General features: G+C 42.9%; 1 protein-coding gene across 3 annotated transcripts in view; it reads left to right on the top strand.

The window, feature by feature from the left end:
• The window catches only part of tfg (trafficking from ER to golgi regulator), a 220,933-nt gene that overhangs the window by 194,012 nt on the left and 8,261 nt on the right, over positions 1-18,660 (top strand). For 2 of the 3 annotated variants that reach the window (XM_068040975.1, XM_068040974.1), the window contains one exon: positions 5,284-5,376. The exons of the other annotated variant lie outside the window; for it this stretch is intronic. In XM_068040975.1, the coding sequence (XP_067897076.1) occupies positions 5,284-5,376 (93 nt within the window). The remainder of the gene's footprint in view (positions 1-5,283; positions 5,377-18,660) is intronic. 3 annotated transcript variants of the gene reach the window in all.

Genomic DNA, 18,660 nt, shown 5'->3' with positions numbered 1-18,660 from the left:
AGAATAAATAGAGAGAAACTGTTCCCTCTTGTGCAAGGATCAAGAACGAGAGGGCACAGATTTAAAGTATTTGGCAAGAGAAGCAAAACTGACATGAGGAAAAACGTTTTCACGCGAGTGGTTAAAGTTTGGAATGCACTGTCTGAGAGAGTGGTGGAGGTTCAGGTTCAATTGAAGCATTCAAAAGGGAATTAGACTGTTAACTGAAAAAGAAGAATGTGCAGGGTTACGGGGAGAAGGCGGGGGAATGGAATTGAGTGAATTGCTCTATCGGAGAGCCAGTGCAGACATGATGGGCCGAATGGTCTCCTGCACTGTAACAATTCTGTGATCTTTTCTGAACTTTTTGTATCCTTGAATATTAAGCACCATACCTCACCATTTTTAAGCTAAGTTTCCGTTATTGCCACTGCATCATATTCCCACATGGCTATTTGTGCTTGTAGCTCATGAACCTTATTCACCACACTTTGCATTTACATACATGTGTTGTAAACCTGTCTTTGTATTACTGAGAAGTCTTTCTTAGTGTGCTCCTAACTATTATGGTACTACTACTTTCTTGAGTACTATCCAACACTCTCACTTTGTGTACCTTATTCCTCTTTTCTACTTCTCTATATTGGTGCCCATCCCCTGCTAATTCAGTTTAAACCCTCCCCAACCACACAAGTGAACCTCCCCTCAAGGACATTGGTCTCTGTCCTGTTGAGATGTAACCCACCCCCTTTGAACAGGTTTTTCCTGCCCCAGAACTGGTCCCAATGCCCCAAGAATCTGAAGCCCTCCCTCCTGCACCATCCTCCCTATCTTCCTATTTCTACTCTCGCTAGCACTGGGAGTAATCCAGAGATTATTACACTTTTTAACTTCCTCCCTAGCTCTGAAAATCTGACAGGCGCTCAATATCTGCTCTTTCTCATCTTTGGTACTGACATGTACCACAGCTTCTGGCTCACTCTCCTCCACGTCAGAATATTCTGCACCCTTTCCATAATGGAGACAACACACCATGCTGGACTCAAGATAACGGTTGCAGTAATGCCTGTTTATCCCCCTAACTGTGGAATCTCCTATAACGACTGCATTTCGACCTTTGCTGTTCCTGTTCCCTCCTGTACAATCCCTTGCCCATTCATGTCATAGTCTGGACTGCACTCCTTCAAGGTGTCAGCACTCCCAGCAGTCTCCAAAGCTGAGTATTTGTTTGAGAGTGGCACACGCCCTGAAGACTCCTGCCTCTTCCTACTCTTCCAGATGGCCATCCCTCTACTATCCTGAACTCACTGCCTGTGGGGTGACCACCTCCTAGAACGGACATTCAAGGAAACTCTCATTCTGCCTGATGTTCTGCGGTGACTCCAGCTGCCCCTCAAGCTCGGAAATCCTGAGCTCGAGCTCAAGCAGCTGTTGTCACTTCCGACATGTGTGGTCCCCCAAGACACATGAAGGTCCCACATGGTGCATGAATTGCAAACAGCAGGTCTCAGTTGCCTATCTATGATCTAAGAAAACAATCTCTTCCCTCTCTTACAGTCTAGCTAGTACCTTGTATAAACTCTTAACTTTAATTACTGCCTTTCAACCTGCTCTGTGCTAATAGTATCCTGTACTGTTACCCTTAAGTTGACTGAAATTTTTATTATTTTAACTAGCTGTTGTAAATTTGATACCGTACTTTATAGTTTCCCAGTTACTTTATAGTTAAATCACTGCCCTAGTTTAGAGAGGGAAAAAAAACCTTAAAAACTCACCAACCAACTACCTGCTTGCTGTCCTTTGACATCACTCCTTGCTTTTTGCGAAAACACCATGGAAGGTCTGCATCATTCCCCTGCTCTGATTTATCAGCCACCACTGCTGCTGCCTCCAAACTGCTGTTACTATCTCAAATAATTTCGATAATTTTTCATCAGAATCGTTCAAATTTCATAATTTATTTGCCAACATGGAGTATTAATATGTTGGGATTATGGTGGGGGGTGGGGAAGGAAGTTGGCTCTTGGTTAAAGAACGTTTCTAAAGATGAACTGCATCAGTTCTTGATAGCATGTTGGAAAATTGATCTGGATGCTTACTTTCATATGGTGTTTGCGAACAGTTGTGAAAGAAGGATTAAAAAGTTAAAATATTATTGCACGTGTAGCTATAATTTCAGCACAAAATATTTGTCTGTATTTTGATTTGAAGATTATTTACTCCAGGTATATGGATGACTGATTACGGTTAAGATCATCAATAATCTGAGGAATTAAACTAGTGAAGGTTGATAAGTTTTCAGTGACCAGCAGGTCCAAAGAAATGCTCTATCTGGCCTGGTGTGTTTTTTAACAGTGATTCTTGACAACGCTGCTGGCCGCTGACATCATTAGACTGCGCTAAGCTGCCCACATGCAAACGGGCTCCTGCTGTCTGTGCGTGCGCGACATTCTGCATTACCAGGACTCCCTGCCACCCCCCCCCCCCCCACCGTCCATTGTGTGCTGCCATGGGTTTACGTTGCCTTTGTGTGATTATTTGAGCAGTGCCATCTTTAGTCCTGGCAGCTGCCTGAACATCGCAGACTGTGACGTCCTTATGGGGCAGGTTACATATGCGCATGTGCCAGTGCAGCGCCGTCTAGTGGTTGTGTTGTCAGCAAACGCGGCCTTTTGTTATAGTTTTTAGTTTGTGTATTGAGCTGCAGAAGAAAGATTGAAAGAATTTGCATTTATATAGCCTCTTTTGTGACATCAGATGTCCTAAAGCACTTCACAGCCAATGAAGTACTGTTGATGTAGTCACTGATGTAATGTGGAGAGGCTTGCAGCCAATTTGCATGCAGCAAGGTCCCACAAACAGCAGTGAGATAAATGGCCAGATACTCTATTTCAGTGATGTTGGTTGAGGGATAAATCAAACAAAATAGTGTCCTAAATTATCTGGTGTACCTTCATTGTTGTAAGGTTGATTCCAGATTACAAATATAAATTAAATTTTAATTGAAAATAATTTATTTACATCTCTTGTGTCAGCCATGATTCAGTTGGTAGTTCTCTCGCCTCTGAATCAGAAGGTTGTGGGTTCAAGTCCCACTGCACTGTTGGAGCTGCCATCTTTTGGATGCGATGTTAAACTGAGGCCCTGTTTACCCTCTCAGGTAGATGTAGAAGATCCCATGGCACTATTGCAAAGAAGAGCAGGGAGTCATTCCTGGTGTCCTGGCCAACATTTATCCCTCAATCAACATCACAAAAACAGATTGTCTGGTCATTATCACATCACTATTTGTGGGAGATTGCTGTGTGCAAATTGGTGTCGCGTTTCCTACATTAGAACAGTGACTCCACTTAAAAAGTACTTAATTGTCTGTATCAATGCAAGGTTTTTTGTTTTTGTTCAGCCTGTTGCCTCTTTCTCCCATGCCTACCCTTTTTTTCTGCATCCTTTTTTAAATTTTATTTTCTTATCTATCATTCCTACACCTTTCTCTTTTAAAGTTAACATTTAAACTCTGTTCCCATCTCCCAATTGGTTCCCATTGTTCATTTCTCATTCCATTGTTTCTTATGTAACTGTACATATGAACATACGATCATATGAATTCGGAGCAGGAGTAGGCCCTTATGCCTGCTCCACCATTCAACAAGATCATGGCTGATCTGATTGTAACCTCAACTCCACATTCTTGCCTACCCCCGATAACCTTTCACCCCCTTGCTTGTCAAAAATCTATCTACCTGTGTAGTAGGATTTCTCCCTAAAAACAAATACTGAGGAGACATGTGTAAGACCTTTTGGAATTCATTGCTGGGCTTGGTAACTTTGGTAATTAGATCCAGTTGAAATTTGATGCTTTAGGGCTTTCAGAGGCATCAAAGAGAAATTCAGCACTTTGGAAGTTACAATATTTTGCTAAATCCTGCACTGCACAAGCTGATCAAGATCCTTTTAGAATATATTTTCTACCTGACATTAAATAGTATGTTGGAATTAAACCACTTAAATTAGGATTTCTGAGTGATTCTACTCATCCTCATGTTGAATAAATGAGCATTAAATTTTGTAAAGTTTTAGGTAAAAATATGGAAGGGCCTGGATAGGTTTGGTTGTACATGTATAGGAATGTACAAGACTTATGTTTTTTGTTATATTTTAAGGGTGCATTTACATTACAGATACTGGTCTGAAACTGGTAGCTGAGTTCAGGTATCAGTCAGTCAGAATCCTATAGACATTACTTGCCTCTTGCCTGGCTGGGACTTGAACTTTACCATTTGAGAGAGATCTGGGCAGAGCTCTTTCCCCACAGTTGGAAATGTAAATGCTTTGCAACTGAGAAGAGAAGATCGCCAATTCTGAAATTGAATTGAGGTTAAGGCAGGTTTAAAACTGCCACAGGGTCCAAATAAAGCTCTCAAGTACTTTGTAATCCAGATTTGACACCTTACTGGAGTTCCATTCCATAGAGGGTTGAACTGAAATGGTGCAAGACTACCATGTCTGAGTAATCTCACTCACTTCACTCTCTGGTCACGTTGATCTCTGTCAAGATTTGCACTGTTAAATTTAAAGTCGGTATTAAGCAAAAATTAGTTCATGCCAGTGTTAAACTCAAATGCAAAGGGCCTCCTCTTGATACAACTAGAAATACAACTATGATGAAGGGTCACTGACCAGAAACATGAACTCTGCTTCTCTCTCCACAGATGCTACCAGACCTGCTGAGTATTTCCAGTATTTCTTGTTTTTATTTCATGATTCCAGTATCTGCAATATTTTGCTTTTATTTATAGAAATACAACTTATTGTCTAAACAAAGAAAATAATAATTAGTGTCCTAGGTAGGAAGTGCTTAAGGAAATGGGGTTCAGTTTTTTAATTGACCCTTTCATTTTAACAGATTCGAGAAGCTTCACAATTGTCAGGTTTCAAGTTGTGGTAAAAAATCAAACCTGTAAGTTTGTCAGCTAGCAATTAGGATGTTTCTTGTCTACAGGGTTTGTCTTGGGTATATGAACTCATGTATCTTAAAGGACATTTTACTTTGTGTACTTAATCAGATTGAGGAGATTTGGGCTTTGCGAGAAAAAGTTGTGGCCTACTTATCCAAACCCTCAGCTAGAGGAGGCTGCATTTGAAATGAAAGCCCTGTAGGATTAGACTATTTTAAGCTGAAATGTTAAATTTTTGCCTGAATAAATCATGTTCAGGGTAATAACAGTGCTGTGAGTTCATTATATAAGCATGTATAACTTTATAATGCTCATGTATGATTTCAGTCACTTGCTTTTTGTTGAATAGGTCAAATGTATCAACAGTACCAGCAACCAGGATATGCACCTCAGCAGCAGCAGCAGCCACAGGCTCAGCCACAGTATGGACTGCAGTACCCGGGTGAGGACACAGCAATAAAAGGAAAAAATCATTAACATTGGCATCAGTTCTATCTCTATGAAAGTACCTATTTTGGGGCTTTTGCTAACTTTTTTGCCATCTGGCATCATTGTGCATAGAAAGTATGGGGAAATTTAGTTAATTGCTGCTCTTTTAAACAAGTTAACAATTTGAGGTGTGCTGTAAAAATTAACATTGAAGCTAACATTCACAAAAAAGTTTGAGCATATGGCAAAGTCCAATAAAAGAGGGAGAGATTGGCTGTATTATGATTCAACTATGTGATCATAAATCTCTTACCACTTTGAACAGTAACAACAATGAACCAGAGTTTTTTTCTGTCAGATAGGACTTGTGCCCAGATCTTAATTTTGTTATTAAGCAAGTGAGTACCTGCATCGGTTCATTGTGGACTAGCACCTTGTTTATATTAGCTGCCAATTTAAACAGATGAATGATTTAAGCAGCTCTGTTTCTTATGTATGTATGGAAGTCTGACTTAAGGGAGTGGAGTTTCGACTTTGGGTGCAATCAGAAAATTGTGCTCAAACTGCACTTGAAATTGTGCTGGTTAGGTTACATAAAAACATAGAAAATAGGAGCATGAGTAGGCCATTCAGCCCTTCGAGCCTGCTCTGCCATTCATTATGATCATGGCTGATCATCCAACTCAGTAACCTGTTCCCGCTTTCGCTCCATACCCTTTGATCCCTTTAGACCCAAAAGCTAAATCTAACTCCTTGAAAACATACAATGTTTTAGCCTCAACTGCTTTCTGTGGTAGCGAATTCCACAGGCTCACCGCTCTCTGGGTGAAGAAATTTCTCCTCATTTCAGTCCTGAAAGGTTTACCCCGTATCCTTAGACTATGACCCCTGGTTCTGGACTCCCCCACCATCGGGTACATCCTTCCTGCATCTACCCTGTCAAGTCCTGTTAGAATTTTGCAGGTTTCTATGAGATCCCCCCTCACTGGTCTGAACTCCAGCGAATATAATCCTAACCGACCTAATCTCTCCTCATACGTCAGTGCCGCCATCCCAGGAATCAGTCTGGTAAACCTTCGCTGCACTCCCTCTATAGCAAGACATCCCTGCTCCTGAACTCGAATCCTTTCGCTATGAAAGCCAACATACCATTTGCCTTTTTTACTTCCTGTTGGACCTGCATGCTTACTTTCAGCGACTGGTGTACGAGAACACCCAGGTCTCGCTGCAAATTCCCCTCTCTCAGTTTATAGCCGTTCAGATAATCTGCCTTCCTGCTTTTGCTACCAAAGTGTATAACCTCACATTTATCCACATTATACTGCATCTGCCATGCATTAGCCCACTCAATCAACTTGTCAAAATCACCCTGAAGCCTTTCTGCATCCTCACAACTCGCCCTCCCACCCAGTTTTGTGTCATCTGCAAATTTGGAGATATTGCATTTAGTTCCCTCATCTAAATCATTAATATATATTGTGAATAGCTGGGGTCCTAGCACCGATCCCTGTGGTACCCCACTAGTCACTGCCTGCCATTCGGAAAAAGACCCTACTCTTTGTTCCCTGTCCTCCAACCAGTTTTCTATCCATAGCAATACGCTACCCCCAATCCCATATGCTTTAATTTTACATGCTAATCTCTTATGTAGGACTTTGTCGAAAGCCTTCTGAAAGTCCAAATAAACCACATCCACTGGCTCCCCCTCATCAACTCTACTGGTTACATCCTCGAAGAATTCTAGTAGATTTGTCCAGCATGATTTCCTTTTCATAAATCCATGCTGACTCTGCCCGATTCTACCATTGTTCTCTAAGTGCTGTACCATAAAACCTTTGATAATGGACTCTAGAATTTTTCCCACTACCGATGTCAGGCTGACTGGTCTATAATTCCCTGCTTTCTCTCTACCTCCCTTTTTAAATAGTGGGGTTACATTAGCTACCCTCCAATCTGTAGGAACTGTTTGGGAGTCTGTAGAATCTTGGAAGATGACCACCAATGTATCCACTATTTCTATGGCCACTTCCTTAAGTACTCTGGGATGCATACCATCAGGCCCTGAGGATTTATCGGCCTTCAATCCCATCAATTTCCCCAACACCATTTCTCTACTAATACTGATTTCCTTCAGTTCCTCCCTGTCACTAAGCCCTGTGTTCCCCAGCATTTCTGGTATGATATTTGTGTCCTCCTTTGTGAAGACAGAACCAAAGCATGCATTTAGTTGGACAGCCATTTCTTTGTTCCCAATAATAAATTCCCCTGTTTCTGACTGTAAGGGACCTACATTTGTCTTCACCAATCTTTTTCTCTTCACATACCTATAGAAACTTTTACAGACAGTTTTTATGTTCCCCGCAAGCTTGCTCTTATACTCTATTTTCCCCTTCTTAATCAATCCCTTGGTCCTCCTTTGCTGAATTCTAAACTGCTCCCAATCCTCAGGACTGTTGTTTTTTCTGGCAAATTTATATGTCTCTTCCTTGGATCTAATGCCATTTCTAATTTCCCTTGTAAGGCATGGTTTGGCTACCTTTCCCGTTTTATTTTTGCACCAGACCGGGATAAACAATTGTTGCAATTCATCCAATGTTTGCCATTGCCTGTCCACCGTCATCCCTTTAAATAACGTTTCCCAATGCATCATAGCCAACTCGCGCCTCATACCTTCGTAGTTTCTTTTACGAAGATTCAGGACCCTAGTCTCAGAATCAATTATGTCACTCTCTATCTTGATGAAGAATTCTATCATATTATGATCGCTCATCCCCAAGGGGTCTCGCACCACTAGATTGTCAATTATTCCCCTCTCATTACACAGTACCTAGTCCAGGATGGCCTGTTCTCTAGTTAGTTCCTCAACATATTGATCCAGAAAACCATCCCGTATACACTCGGAAGAATTCTTCCTCTACGGTATTGTGACTAATTTGATTTGCCCAATCTATATGCAGATTAAAGGCACTCATAATTACAGATGTTCCTTTATCGCATGAGTCTCTAATTTCCTGTTTAATGCCATTCCCAACATCACCACTACGGTTTGGTGGTCTATATACAACCCCCACTAACGTTTTTTGCCCCTTTAATGTTTCTCGGCTCTACCCATACAGATTCCACATCATCAGAGCTAATATCTTTCCTCACTATTGCGTTAATTTTCTCTTTAACCAGCAGTGCAACTCCACCGCCTTTTGCTTTTGTCTGTCCTTCCTAAATACTGAATACCCCTGGATATTCATTTCCCATCCCTGGTCACCTTGCAGCCATGTCTCCGTAATCCCGACTATATTATACCCGTTTACATCTATTTGCGCGATTAATTCGTCTGCTTTATTGCGAATGCAATACAGTTGAAGTTTCTGCCAAAATTCATTTTCGCATAATCATAGACATAAAACCTTCCATGAACCAATGCAATCGGGCAGTGTAATTGTTTCGTTTTTTTCTTTCCATCAAAATGTATTCCTTGATGTATTTAAAAATGGTAACCTAGAGAAGATTTATTAACAGCTGAAAATACATTTATCACTAAAAATAAGCATTTTAATCGGGGTGCCCAGCCCTTCACCTGTGATTAACCTGATTTAAAATCACTGAAAATGGCTTTAAAAAAATAATGGTATGGAATCATTTAATAGTCTCATTGGTGTACGCAAATCAGTTTCTTACGTTAAATATTTTTTGATTTGAGAAAACTTGTGTTTATTAGTGTGTAGGAAAATGAGTGCAATTTGAAGAGCCTTCCTGAACTAGAGCAATGGGTGGAATCTCAGTTTCAACCTGGATGTGGGGCCAGTTTTATGGTCAGGGTCTGATCTGGGAAAATTAAATCTTGAACTAGGGTGAAAGATCATGGGAAAACAAATCTAAGTGCTTTAGGGCAAAATCCACGTTTAAAACTCCAATTTTTTGCACCAGTTCGGCCAATTCGGCCAATTCTGCCAAGTTTGCACTGATATTACTAGCATAACCAGGTGTAAACTCAACCCCAAGTAATTTTTATGATGCTGTTCTAATCATAATTGGTTGTATGGTAACTCCACATCTCTTCATGTTGCAGAGAATGGACGCCGTCATGGAGTAAGTCTCTTTTCTTAAGGCCTCCTCCATGCCTTCAAACTGCATAGAGGGTGAAGCAATTGCAGACCCAAATTAATATAACGACTGTAAATGCACATGAAAAAAAATTGAGGCATAATTATTCTTTGTCTGAATAACTGAGGGTGAAGTTGAAAACCTTCAAGAGATGTTAATGGACTTGGCGCAGTGGTTAGCACCGCAGCCTCACAGCTCCAGCGACCCGGGTTCAATTCTGGGTACTGCTTGTGTGGAGTTTGCAAGTTGTCCCTGTGTCTGCGTGGGTTTCCTCCGGGTGCTCCGGTTTCCTCCCACATGCCAAAGACTTGCAGGTTGATAGATAAATTGGCCATTAGCAATTGCCCCTAGTATAGGTAGGTGGTAGGGAAATATAGGGACAGGTGGGGATGTGGTAGGAATATGGAATTAGTGTAGAATTAGTATAAATGGGTGGTTGATGGTTGGCACAGACTCGGTGAGCCGAAGGGCCTGTTTCAGTGCTGTATCTCTAAACTAAACTAAACTTAATATGTCCAGTTGTGGCAAGCCAGTAATCAGATGCAAAGGGAATGCTGAACTATATTGCTAAACCAGTGAGTGGGAGAATGTTGTGCTTAAATTGTGTAATACTCTGGTCAGACCACATATTTGTACTATTCATTTCTGGTCACTGAGGCTTGAGAAAAATATTCAGCTATGGTATTGCAAGAGCCACAGAGTTGTCGATCTTGGGTTATGAGGAAGACTGGAGAAAATTGGACTTTACAGCCTTGAAAGAAGGCAACTGACAGGGAACCTCTTAAACATGTGTAAGATTGTACATGGTACACCATTTATATATAAACTTTTAACTTTATAAAACATTCCAAGGTGCTTCACTGGAGTGTAATCAGACAAAAATCAACACCATCCAAGGAAGGAGATTTTAGGATGGATAACTAAAAGCTTTGCGACATAGGTTTAAGGAGCGTCTTAAAAATGTAAGAGAAGTTTAGGGATGGAATTCAAAAGCTTCGGACCTAGATGGCTGAAGACGTGGCCATGAATGCTGAGGCAAAAGGAGCGGGGGATGCACAAGAGGTCAGAGTTAGAGGAACAGTGTTTCTGGAGGTTTGTAGATCTGGAGAAGGTTATAGAGGTAAGGAGGGATGAGGCCAGGAAGAGACGTGAACTTAAGAATGATAATTTTGAAATTGAGCCATTAGTGGACTGGAAGCCAATGTAGGTCAGTGAGTGCAGGGATGATGGGTGAGTGAAATTTGATGCAGTCTAGACTATGGGAAACTGACTTTTGGTTGAGCTCATGTTTGTAGAGTGCGGTATTTAAGAGGCCGGCCAGAAAAGCACGAAAATAGTCGATTTTGTTATCTCAAAGTGTGGAGGAAGATTTCACCAGCATATAAGCTGAGGCAGGGACAGGGCCTAGTGACGCATTGGAGATTGAAGTAGGTGGTCTGTGTGATGGAGAAGTGAAATCAGGAATGCTACTTCAGTTTAAAGTGCAACAATAGGAAAAGGAGCAAAAAGTTAAAACCAGAAAGAGCCCAATTTAGGACCCAACCCAGAATAGCTCAATTTTGCTGTGCGGGCGAGGTAATAGAAGAGCTAAACTATTCATGATTTGAGATGACAGTTTCTGGACGGAAGAGTTGTTACAGAATTTTTCCTGACGCAAATTACTTTGTATTTCATTTCACCTTGCACATTAGTTTCAGTTTGGGTGTCCATTTGCTGCCCAAGTATAGTTTCTCTTGCAGCTATATAATGTATCTAGAAAAATATATTTAGCTAACGCTAGACATTTTAAGTACTTTGTATTGAATATACATCCCCTATACTGATATTGTCTTCCTTTTTCCTCAACCAAGGACTCTCTCACTGTGATTGACAGGGCCCTCAACCATGTCCGATCCATTTCCCACACTTCTGCCCTCATGCCTTCCCCTCCCTCCCAGAACCGCGACAGAGTTCCCTTGTCCTCACTTTCCACTCCACCAGCTTCCACATCCAAAGGATCATCCTCCGCCATTTCCGCCACCTCCAGCGTGATGCCACCACCAAATACATCTCCTTTTCCCCTCCCGTCAGCCTTCCGAAGGGATCGTTCCCTCCGCGACACCCTGGTCTCCTCCATCACCCGACACCTCGACCCCTTCCCACAGCACCTTCCCATGCAATCGCAGGAGGTGTAATACCATTTACTTTAATAGTATATTGTGATCTGATGCCACTTGATATAAACTTGAGCTCATCCAAAACACTGCTGCCTGTATCCTAGCTCACACTAAATTTCATACACCCTTGTGCTCACTGACGTACATTAGCTTTCAGTCCATCAATGCCTCAATTTTAAAATTCTCATTCTCATGTTCAAATGCCTTCATGGCCTCGCCTCTGCCTATCATTGTAACTGCCTTTAGCCCTATAACTTTCTGAGAACTCTGTGTTCCTACAACTTCTGCTTTTTGTGCAAGCCCCCATTTTTGCCTTGAATACTTGTGGTTTGTATTACAGGTAAATATTTAATCTTGTAATTTAAATTAGATCAAGTTAATTATATACATAAACTTTAAATAAATAAAACAAATTTGAGTAGAAATAGCAGTGCTGGTGGTGTGCAGTTTATGGAGAGTATTGCGATCCAAGTCCAGACAACCACATCTGCAGTAAGCATCTGCATCTTCAGGAACTTCAGCTCAGAGTTATTGTGCTGGTATCAGAAGTGTAGACATTGCAAGGCATCAGGGAGGGGGAAGAATTACTTGGACATTTTGATCCAGGATGCAGTCACACCCCTTAGGTTAGGAAGTGGTACGGGTCTTGTTAGTGTTCATAGACAGGAGGGTGTGGCTGCGAGTCAGGCAAGTAAGTGCACCCTAGGTGCCGTGTTAGAGGAGTCTTGACCTTCGCCCTTCCTCAACAGGTATGAGGTTCTTGCTGATTGTGTGGATGAGGGCAAAGTCTGCAGGATGGTTGAGCAAACTGACCACAGCATGCAATACAGAAGACAATTCAAGTTGGAGGTGTCAAGAGCAATGTGTTGGTTGTAGGAGACAGTATAGTCAGAGGAATAGATATTGTTCTCTGCAGCTGTGACTGGGAGTTCCCAAGGTTGTGTTGCCTGCCTAATTACAAGGTTAAGGACATCTCTCAGTGGAGAAGAACTTGGAGTGGGAGGGGAGGATCGAGTTGTCATGGTCACCAATGATATAGGTGGAATGAGAAATGAGTTTCTGCTGATAGAGTTTGAGGAGCTAGAGTCCAAATTAATAAGCAGAGTTTCAAAGGAAATAATCTCTGATTACTACCTGAGTCACTTGCAGATTGGAATAGAGACAAACAGACCAGACAGTTGAATGCATGGTTCAAAGAGTGGTGTGGGAGATGGGGTTTTGATTCATGGGGCACTGGCACCAGTAACTGAGGAAAATGGGAGCTGTTCTGTTGGGACTTAAACTCTGTTCTGTTGGGCTCCACTTAAACTGGGCTAGGAATCGAATAACTAGGGCTGAAGATAAGACTTCAAATTAAAAAAGGGTGGGGACGATTCAGGTGAGGGAAAATTTATAAATCTAAAGAAATGTCAAGACCATATAGCAGTATAGCAATTAGGGTAAAGATAAACTGTGTGTGACAGGAAGGACCACATAATTTAATGGTAATAGTGCATCTGTGAATAAGGTCAAATCAGAGAAAAATGGTAAAAAGTTGATGCACAAAGCATTTTGTGACCAGAAAAACAAATTAGTGGCACAAATAAAGATAAGTGGCTTTGATCTAATTGTCATTACAGAGACGTGGTTGCATGGTGATCAAGGTTGAGAACTAAATATTCCAGAGTCCCTGACTTTTCAAAAAGACAGACAAAATGAAAAAGGAGGGTAGTGGGTGGCCCTGAGAACAAAGGATGGCACAAGGACAGTAGTGAAGAAGGAACTTGGCTCAGAAGAGCAAGAAGTAGAATTGGTATAATGAGAAAAATAACAAGGGGCAGAAAATTCAGGTGAGTGTAGTTTATAGGCCCCCTAACAGTAGCTGTGCTGTTGGACAGAGTATAAGAAATGAGGAATATGTACAAAAGGCAATGCAATAATTATGAGGGACTTTAGCTTTCATGTAGTCTGGACAAATCAAATTGGTAGAAGTAGTTTGGAGAACGGGTTCATGGAATGCATTTGAGATGGTTTCTGAGAACAGTACATTGTGGAACCAACCAGGAAGAGGTTATTTTACATCTTGTATTGTGTAATGAGACAGGGTTAATTAGTAATCACAGAGTAAGGAATCCTGTATCAAAGAGTGATCATAATATGATAGAATTTCACATTGAGTGCAAGAGTGACATACAAGAATCCGAAACCAGAGTATTAAACTGAACAAAGCCAATTACATAGGTATGGGGGTGAGTTGGCTAAGGTAGACTGGGAAATTAAATTAAAAGGTATGACAGTCGAGAGCCAATGGCAAAGACAGAAATATTTCAGGTGAGCTGAGAGTGACTGCCCTTGACATCAAAGCAGCATTTCACCAAGTATGACCAAGAAGCCCTAGCAAAACTGGAGTCAGTGGGAATCGGGGAAAACTCTCCGCTGGTTGAAATTGTACCTAACACAAAGGAAGATGGCTGTGGTTGTTGGAGGTCAATCATCTCAGCTGCTTCATCAATGACCTTCCTTCAATCATAAGGTCAGAATTGGGGATGTTCACTGCTGATTGCACAATGTTCAGCACCATTTGTGACTCCTCAGATATTGAAGCAGTCCGTGTAGAAATGCAGCAAGACCTGGAAAATATGCAGGCTTGGGCTGATAAGTGGCAAGTAACATTCACACCACACAAGTGCCAGGCAATGGCCATTTTCAACAAGAGAGATTCTAACCATCTCCCCTTGACATTCAACGGCATACCGATTGCTGAATCCCTCACTATCAACATCCTGGGGGTTACCATTGATCAGAAACCGAACTGGAGTGGCCATATAAATACCGTGGCTACAACAGCAGATCAGAGGCTAGGAATCCTGCGGCGAATAACTCACCTCCTGACTCCCCAAAGCCTGTCCACCATCTACAAGTCAGGAGAGGGATGGAATACTCTCCACTTGCCTTGATGGGTGCAGCTCCAACAACACTCAAGAAGCTCGACACCATCCAGGACAAAGCAGCCCACTTGATTGGCATCCCATCCACAAACATTCACTCCATCCACCACCAACACACAGTGGCAGCAGTGTGTACCATCTACAAGATACACTGCAGCAATGCACCAAGGCTCCTCGGGCAGCACCTTCCAAACCCGCGACCTCTACCATCTAGAAGAACAAGGGCAGCAGATGCTTGGGAACGCCACCACCTGCAAGTTCCCCTCCAAGCCACATGCCATCCTGATTTGGAACTATATCGCCATTCATTCACTGTTGCTGGGTCAAAATCCTGGAACTCCCTTTCTAATAGCACTGTGGGTGTACCTACCCCACATGGACTGCAGCCGTTCAAGAAAGCAGCTCATCACCACCTTCTCATGGGCAATAAATGCTGGCCTAGCCAGCGACGTCCAAATCCCATGAAATGAATAAAAAAAATTCTCAAATATACATTCCATTGAGAAGTAAAAATTCCAGTAGGAGAGTGGTCCGTGGTTATCTAAAGAGGTTAAGGATAGTATTGGATTAAAAGAAGAGGCTTATAATATTGTCAAGAAGAAGTAGTAAGCCTTAGCATTAGGAGAGTCTTAGAAACCAGCCAAGAACGGCCAAAAAAAGGGAAAAAAATAGAATATGAAAGTAAACTAGCAAAATTGTAGGAGCTTATGCAAGTGTGTAAATTTATAAAGAAATTATAATAAACAAGGGGAGGCAGTAGCGTAGTGATAAAGTAACTGGACTAGTCATTGAGAGGCCCAGGCTAATGCTCTGGAGACATGTGTTCAAATCTCAACACACCAGATGGTGAAATTTGAGTTCAATTAATATATTTTGAATTAAAAAGCTAGTCTAATGGTGGCCATGAAACCATTGTTGATTGTTGTAAATAAAAACATCTGGTTCACTAATGTCCTTTAGGGAAGGAAATCTGCCGTCATTACCTCGTCTGGACTACATGTGACTCCAGATCCACGGCATTGACTCTAAAATGACCTAGCAAACCATTAAGTTGCATCAAACCACTACGAAGTCTAAGAAAAGGAATGAAACTAGATGGACCACCCGGGATCGACCTCGGCACTGGAAAACGACAATGGCAAACGCAGCCCTGTCAACCCTACAAAATCCTCCTTGCTAACATCTGGGGGCTTGTGCCAAAATTGAAGAGCTGTCCCACAGACTAGTCAAGCAACAGCCTGACATATACTCACAGAAACATACCTTGCAATGTGTCAGATACCACCATCACCATCCCTTAATATGTCCTGTCCCACTGGCAGAACAGACCCACCAGAGGTGGTGGCACTAGTACACAGTCAGGAGGGCAGTTGGGAGGGAATTACCCTGGGGGTCCTCAACATTGATTCCAGACCCCATGAAGCCTCATGGCATCAGGTCAAACATAGGCAAGGAAATATCCTGCTGATGACCACTTACTGCTGCCACCCCCATCCCCCCACCCTCATATGATGAATCAGTGCATCTCTATGTTGAACCCCAATTGGAAGAAGCACTGAGGGTGGCAAGGGCACAGAATGTACTATGGGTGGGAAGCTTCAATGTCCAGCACCAAGAGTGGCTCGGTAGCACCAATACTGACCGAGCTGGCTGAGTCCTAAAGGACATAGCTACTAAACTGGGTATGTGGCAGGTGGTGAGGGAACCAACAAGAAGGAAAAACCTACTTGGCCTCTTCCTCACCAATCTACCTGTTGCAGATGCATCTGTCCATTGACAGTATTGGTCGAAGTAACTACCGCACAGTCCATATGGTGACGAATTTCTGTCTTCACATTGAGGGTATCCAGCATCGTGTTGTGTGGCACGACCACCACGCTAAATGGGATAGATTTCTAGCAGCTCAATACTGGGCATCCATGAGACACTGTGGGCCATCAGCAGCAGCAGAATTGTATTCAGCCACAATTTGTAACCTCATGGTCTGGCATATCCCCCACTCTACCATTAGCATCAAGCCGGAGGACCAACCCTGTTTCAATCAAGAGTGCAGGGGGTCATACCAGGAGCAGCACCATGCATACCAAAAAAATGAGATGTCAGCCTGGTGAAGCTACAACACAGGACTCCTTGCATGCCAAACAGTGGAAGCAGCATGCAATAGACAGGGCCAAGCAATCCCACAGCCAATGGGACAGATCTAAGCTCTGCAGTCCTTCTACATCCAGTCATGAAATATGACGCACAATTAAGCGACTAACATGAGGAGGAGGCTCCACAAATATCCACATCCTCAATGATGGGGGAGCCCAGCACATCAGTGCAAAAGACAAGGCTGAAGTATTTGCATCCATCTTCAGCCAGAAGTGTCTAGTGGATGATCCATCTCGACCTCTTCCTGAGCTCCCCAGCATCACAGATACTAGTCTTCAGCCAATCCGCTTCACTGCACATGATATCAAAAAATGGCTGAAGGCACTGGATACTGCAAAGGCTATGGGCCCTGACAACATTCTGGAAATAACACTGAAGACTTGTGCTCCAGAACTAGCTGTGCCCCTAGCTAAGCTGTTCCAGTACAGCTACAACACTGGCATCTACCCAGCAATGTGATAAATTGCCCAAGTATGTCCAGTCCACAAAAAGCAGGACAAATCCAACCCAGCCAATTACCACCCTATCAGTCTACTCGATCATCAGCAAAGTGATGGAAGGGGTCATCGACAGTGCTATCAAGTGGCACTTGTTCAGCAGCAACCTGCTCACTGACACTCAATTTGGGTTCTGCCACGGCCACTTGGCTCCTGACCTCATTACAGCCTTGGTCCAAACATGGACAAACGAGCTGAGCTCCTAAGGTGAGAGTAACTGCCCTTCACGTCCAGATAGCATTTAACTGAGTATAGCATCAAGGAGCCCTCACAAAATTGGAGTCAATGGGAATGGGGAGAAACCCTCCACTGGTTGGAGTCATACCTAGCACAAAGGAAGATGGTTGTGGTTGTTGGAGGTCAATCATCTCAATCCCAGGACATCACTGCATGAGTTCTTCAGGGTAGTGTCCTAGGCCCAACCATCTTCAGTTGCTTCATCATTGACCTACCCTCCGTCATCAGGTCAGAAGTGGTGATGTTCGCTGGTAATTACGCAATGTTCAGCACCATTCATGACGCCTCAGATACTGAAGCAGCCCGTGTCCAGCTGCAGCAAGACTTGGACAACATCCAGGCTTGGATTGATAAATGGCAAGTAACATTCTTTTATTTAGAGATACAGCACTGAAACAGGCCCTTCGGCCCACCGAGTCTGTGCCGACCATCAACCACCCATTTATACTAACCCTGCAGTAATCCCATATTCCCTACCACCTACCTACGCTAAGGGCAATTTACAATGGCCAATTTACCTATCAACCTGCAAGTCTTTGGCTGTGGGAGGAAACCGGAGCACCCGGCGAAAACCCACACGGTCACAGGGAGAACTTGCAAACTCCGCACAGGCAGTACCCAGAATCGAACCCGGGTCCCTGGAGCTGTGAGGCTGCAGTGCTAACCACTGCGCCGCCCCAAGTCATGCCACACAAGTGCCAAGCAATGACCACCTCGAACAAGAGAGCATCTAACCATCTCCCCTTGATGTTCAATGGCGTTACCATCACTGAATCCCCCATTATCAACATCCTAGGGGTTACCATTAACCAGAAATTGAACTGGACCAGCCTCATAAATATTGTGGTGACGAGAGCAGATCAGAGGCTTGGAATTCTGCGGCAAATAGCTTGCCTCCTGTCTTCCCAAAGCCTGTCTACCATCTACAAGGCACAAATTAGTGTGATGGAATACTCTCCACTTACCTAGTTAGGTAGAGCTCCAACAACAATCAGGAAACTCGATACCATCCAGGCACTTGTGAAAGGATCAAGAATGAGAGGGCATAGATTTAAGTATTTGATAAGAGAAGCAAAAGTGACATGAGGAAAAACTTTTTCGCGCAGCGAGCGGTTAAGGGCTGGAATGCACTGCCTGAGAGTGTGGTGGAGGTAGGTTCAGTTGAAGCATTCAAAAGGGAATTGGACTGTTATCTGAAAAAGAAGAATGTCCAGGGTGACGGGGA

This window comes from Heterodontus francisci, chromosome 10 (assembly GCF_036365525.1).
Source record: "Heterodontus francisci isolate sHetFra1 chromosome 10, sHetFra1.hap1, whole genome shotgun sequence".
Taxonomy (NCBI): Eukaryota; Metazoa; Chordata; class Chondrichthyes; order Heterodontiformes; family Heterodontidae; genus Heterodontus; species Heterodontus francisci.
The sequence above is the reverse complement of the archived record's forward strand: the minus strand, read 5'-3'. Positions and strand labels throughout refer to the sequence as shown.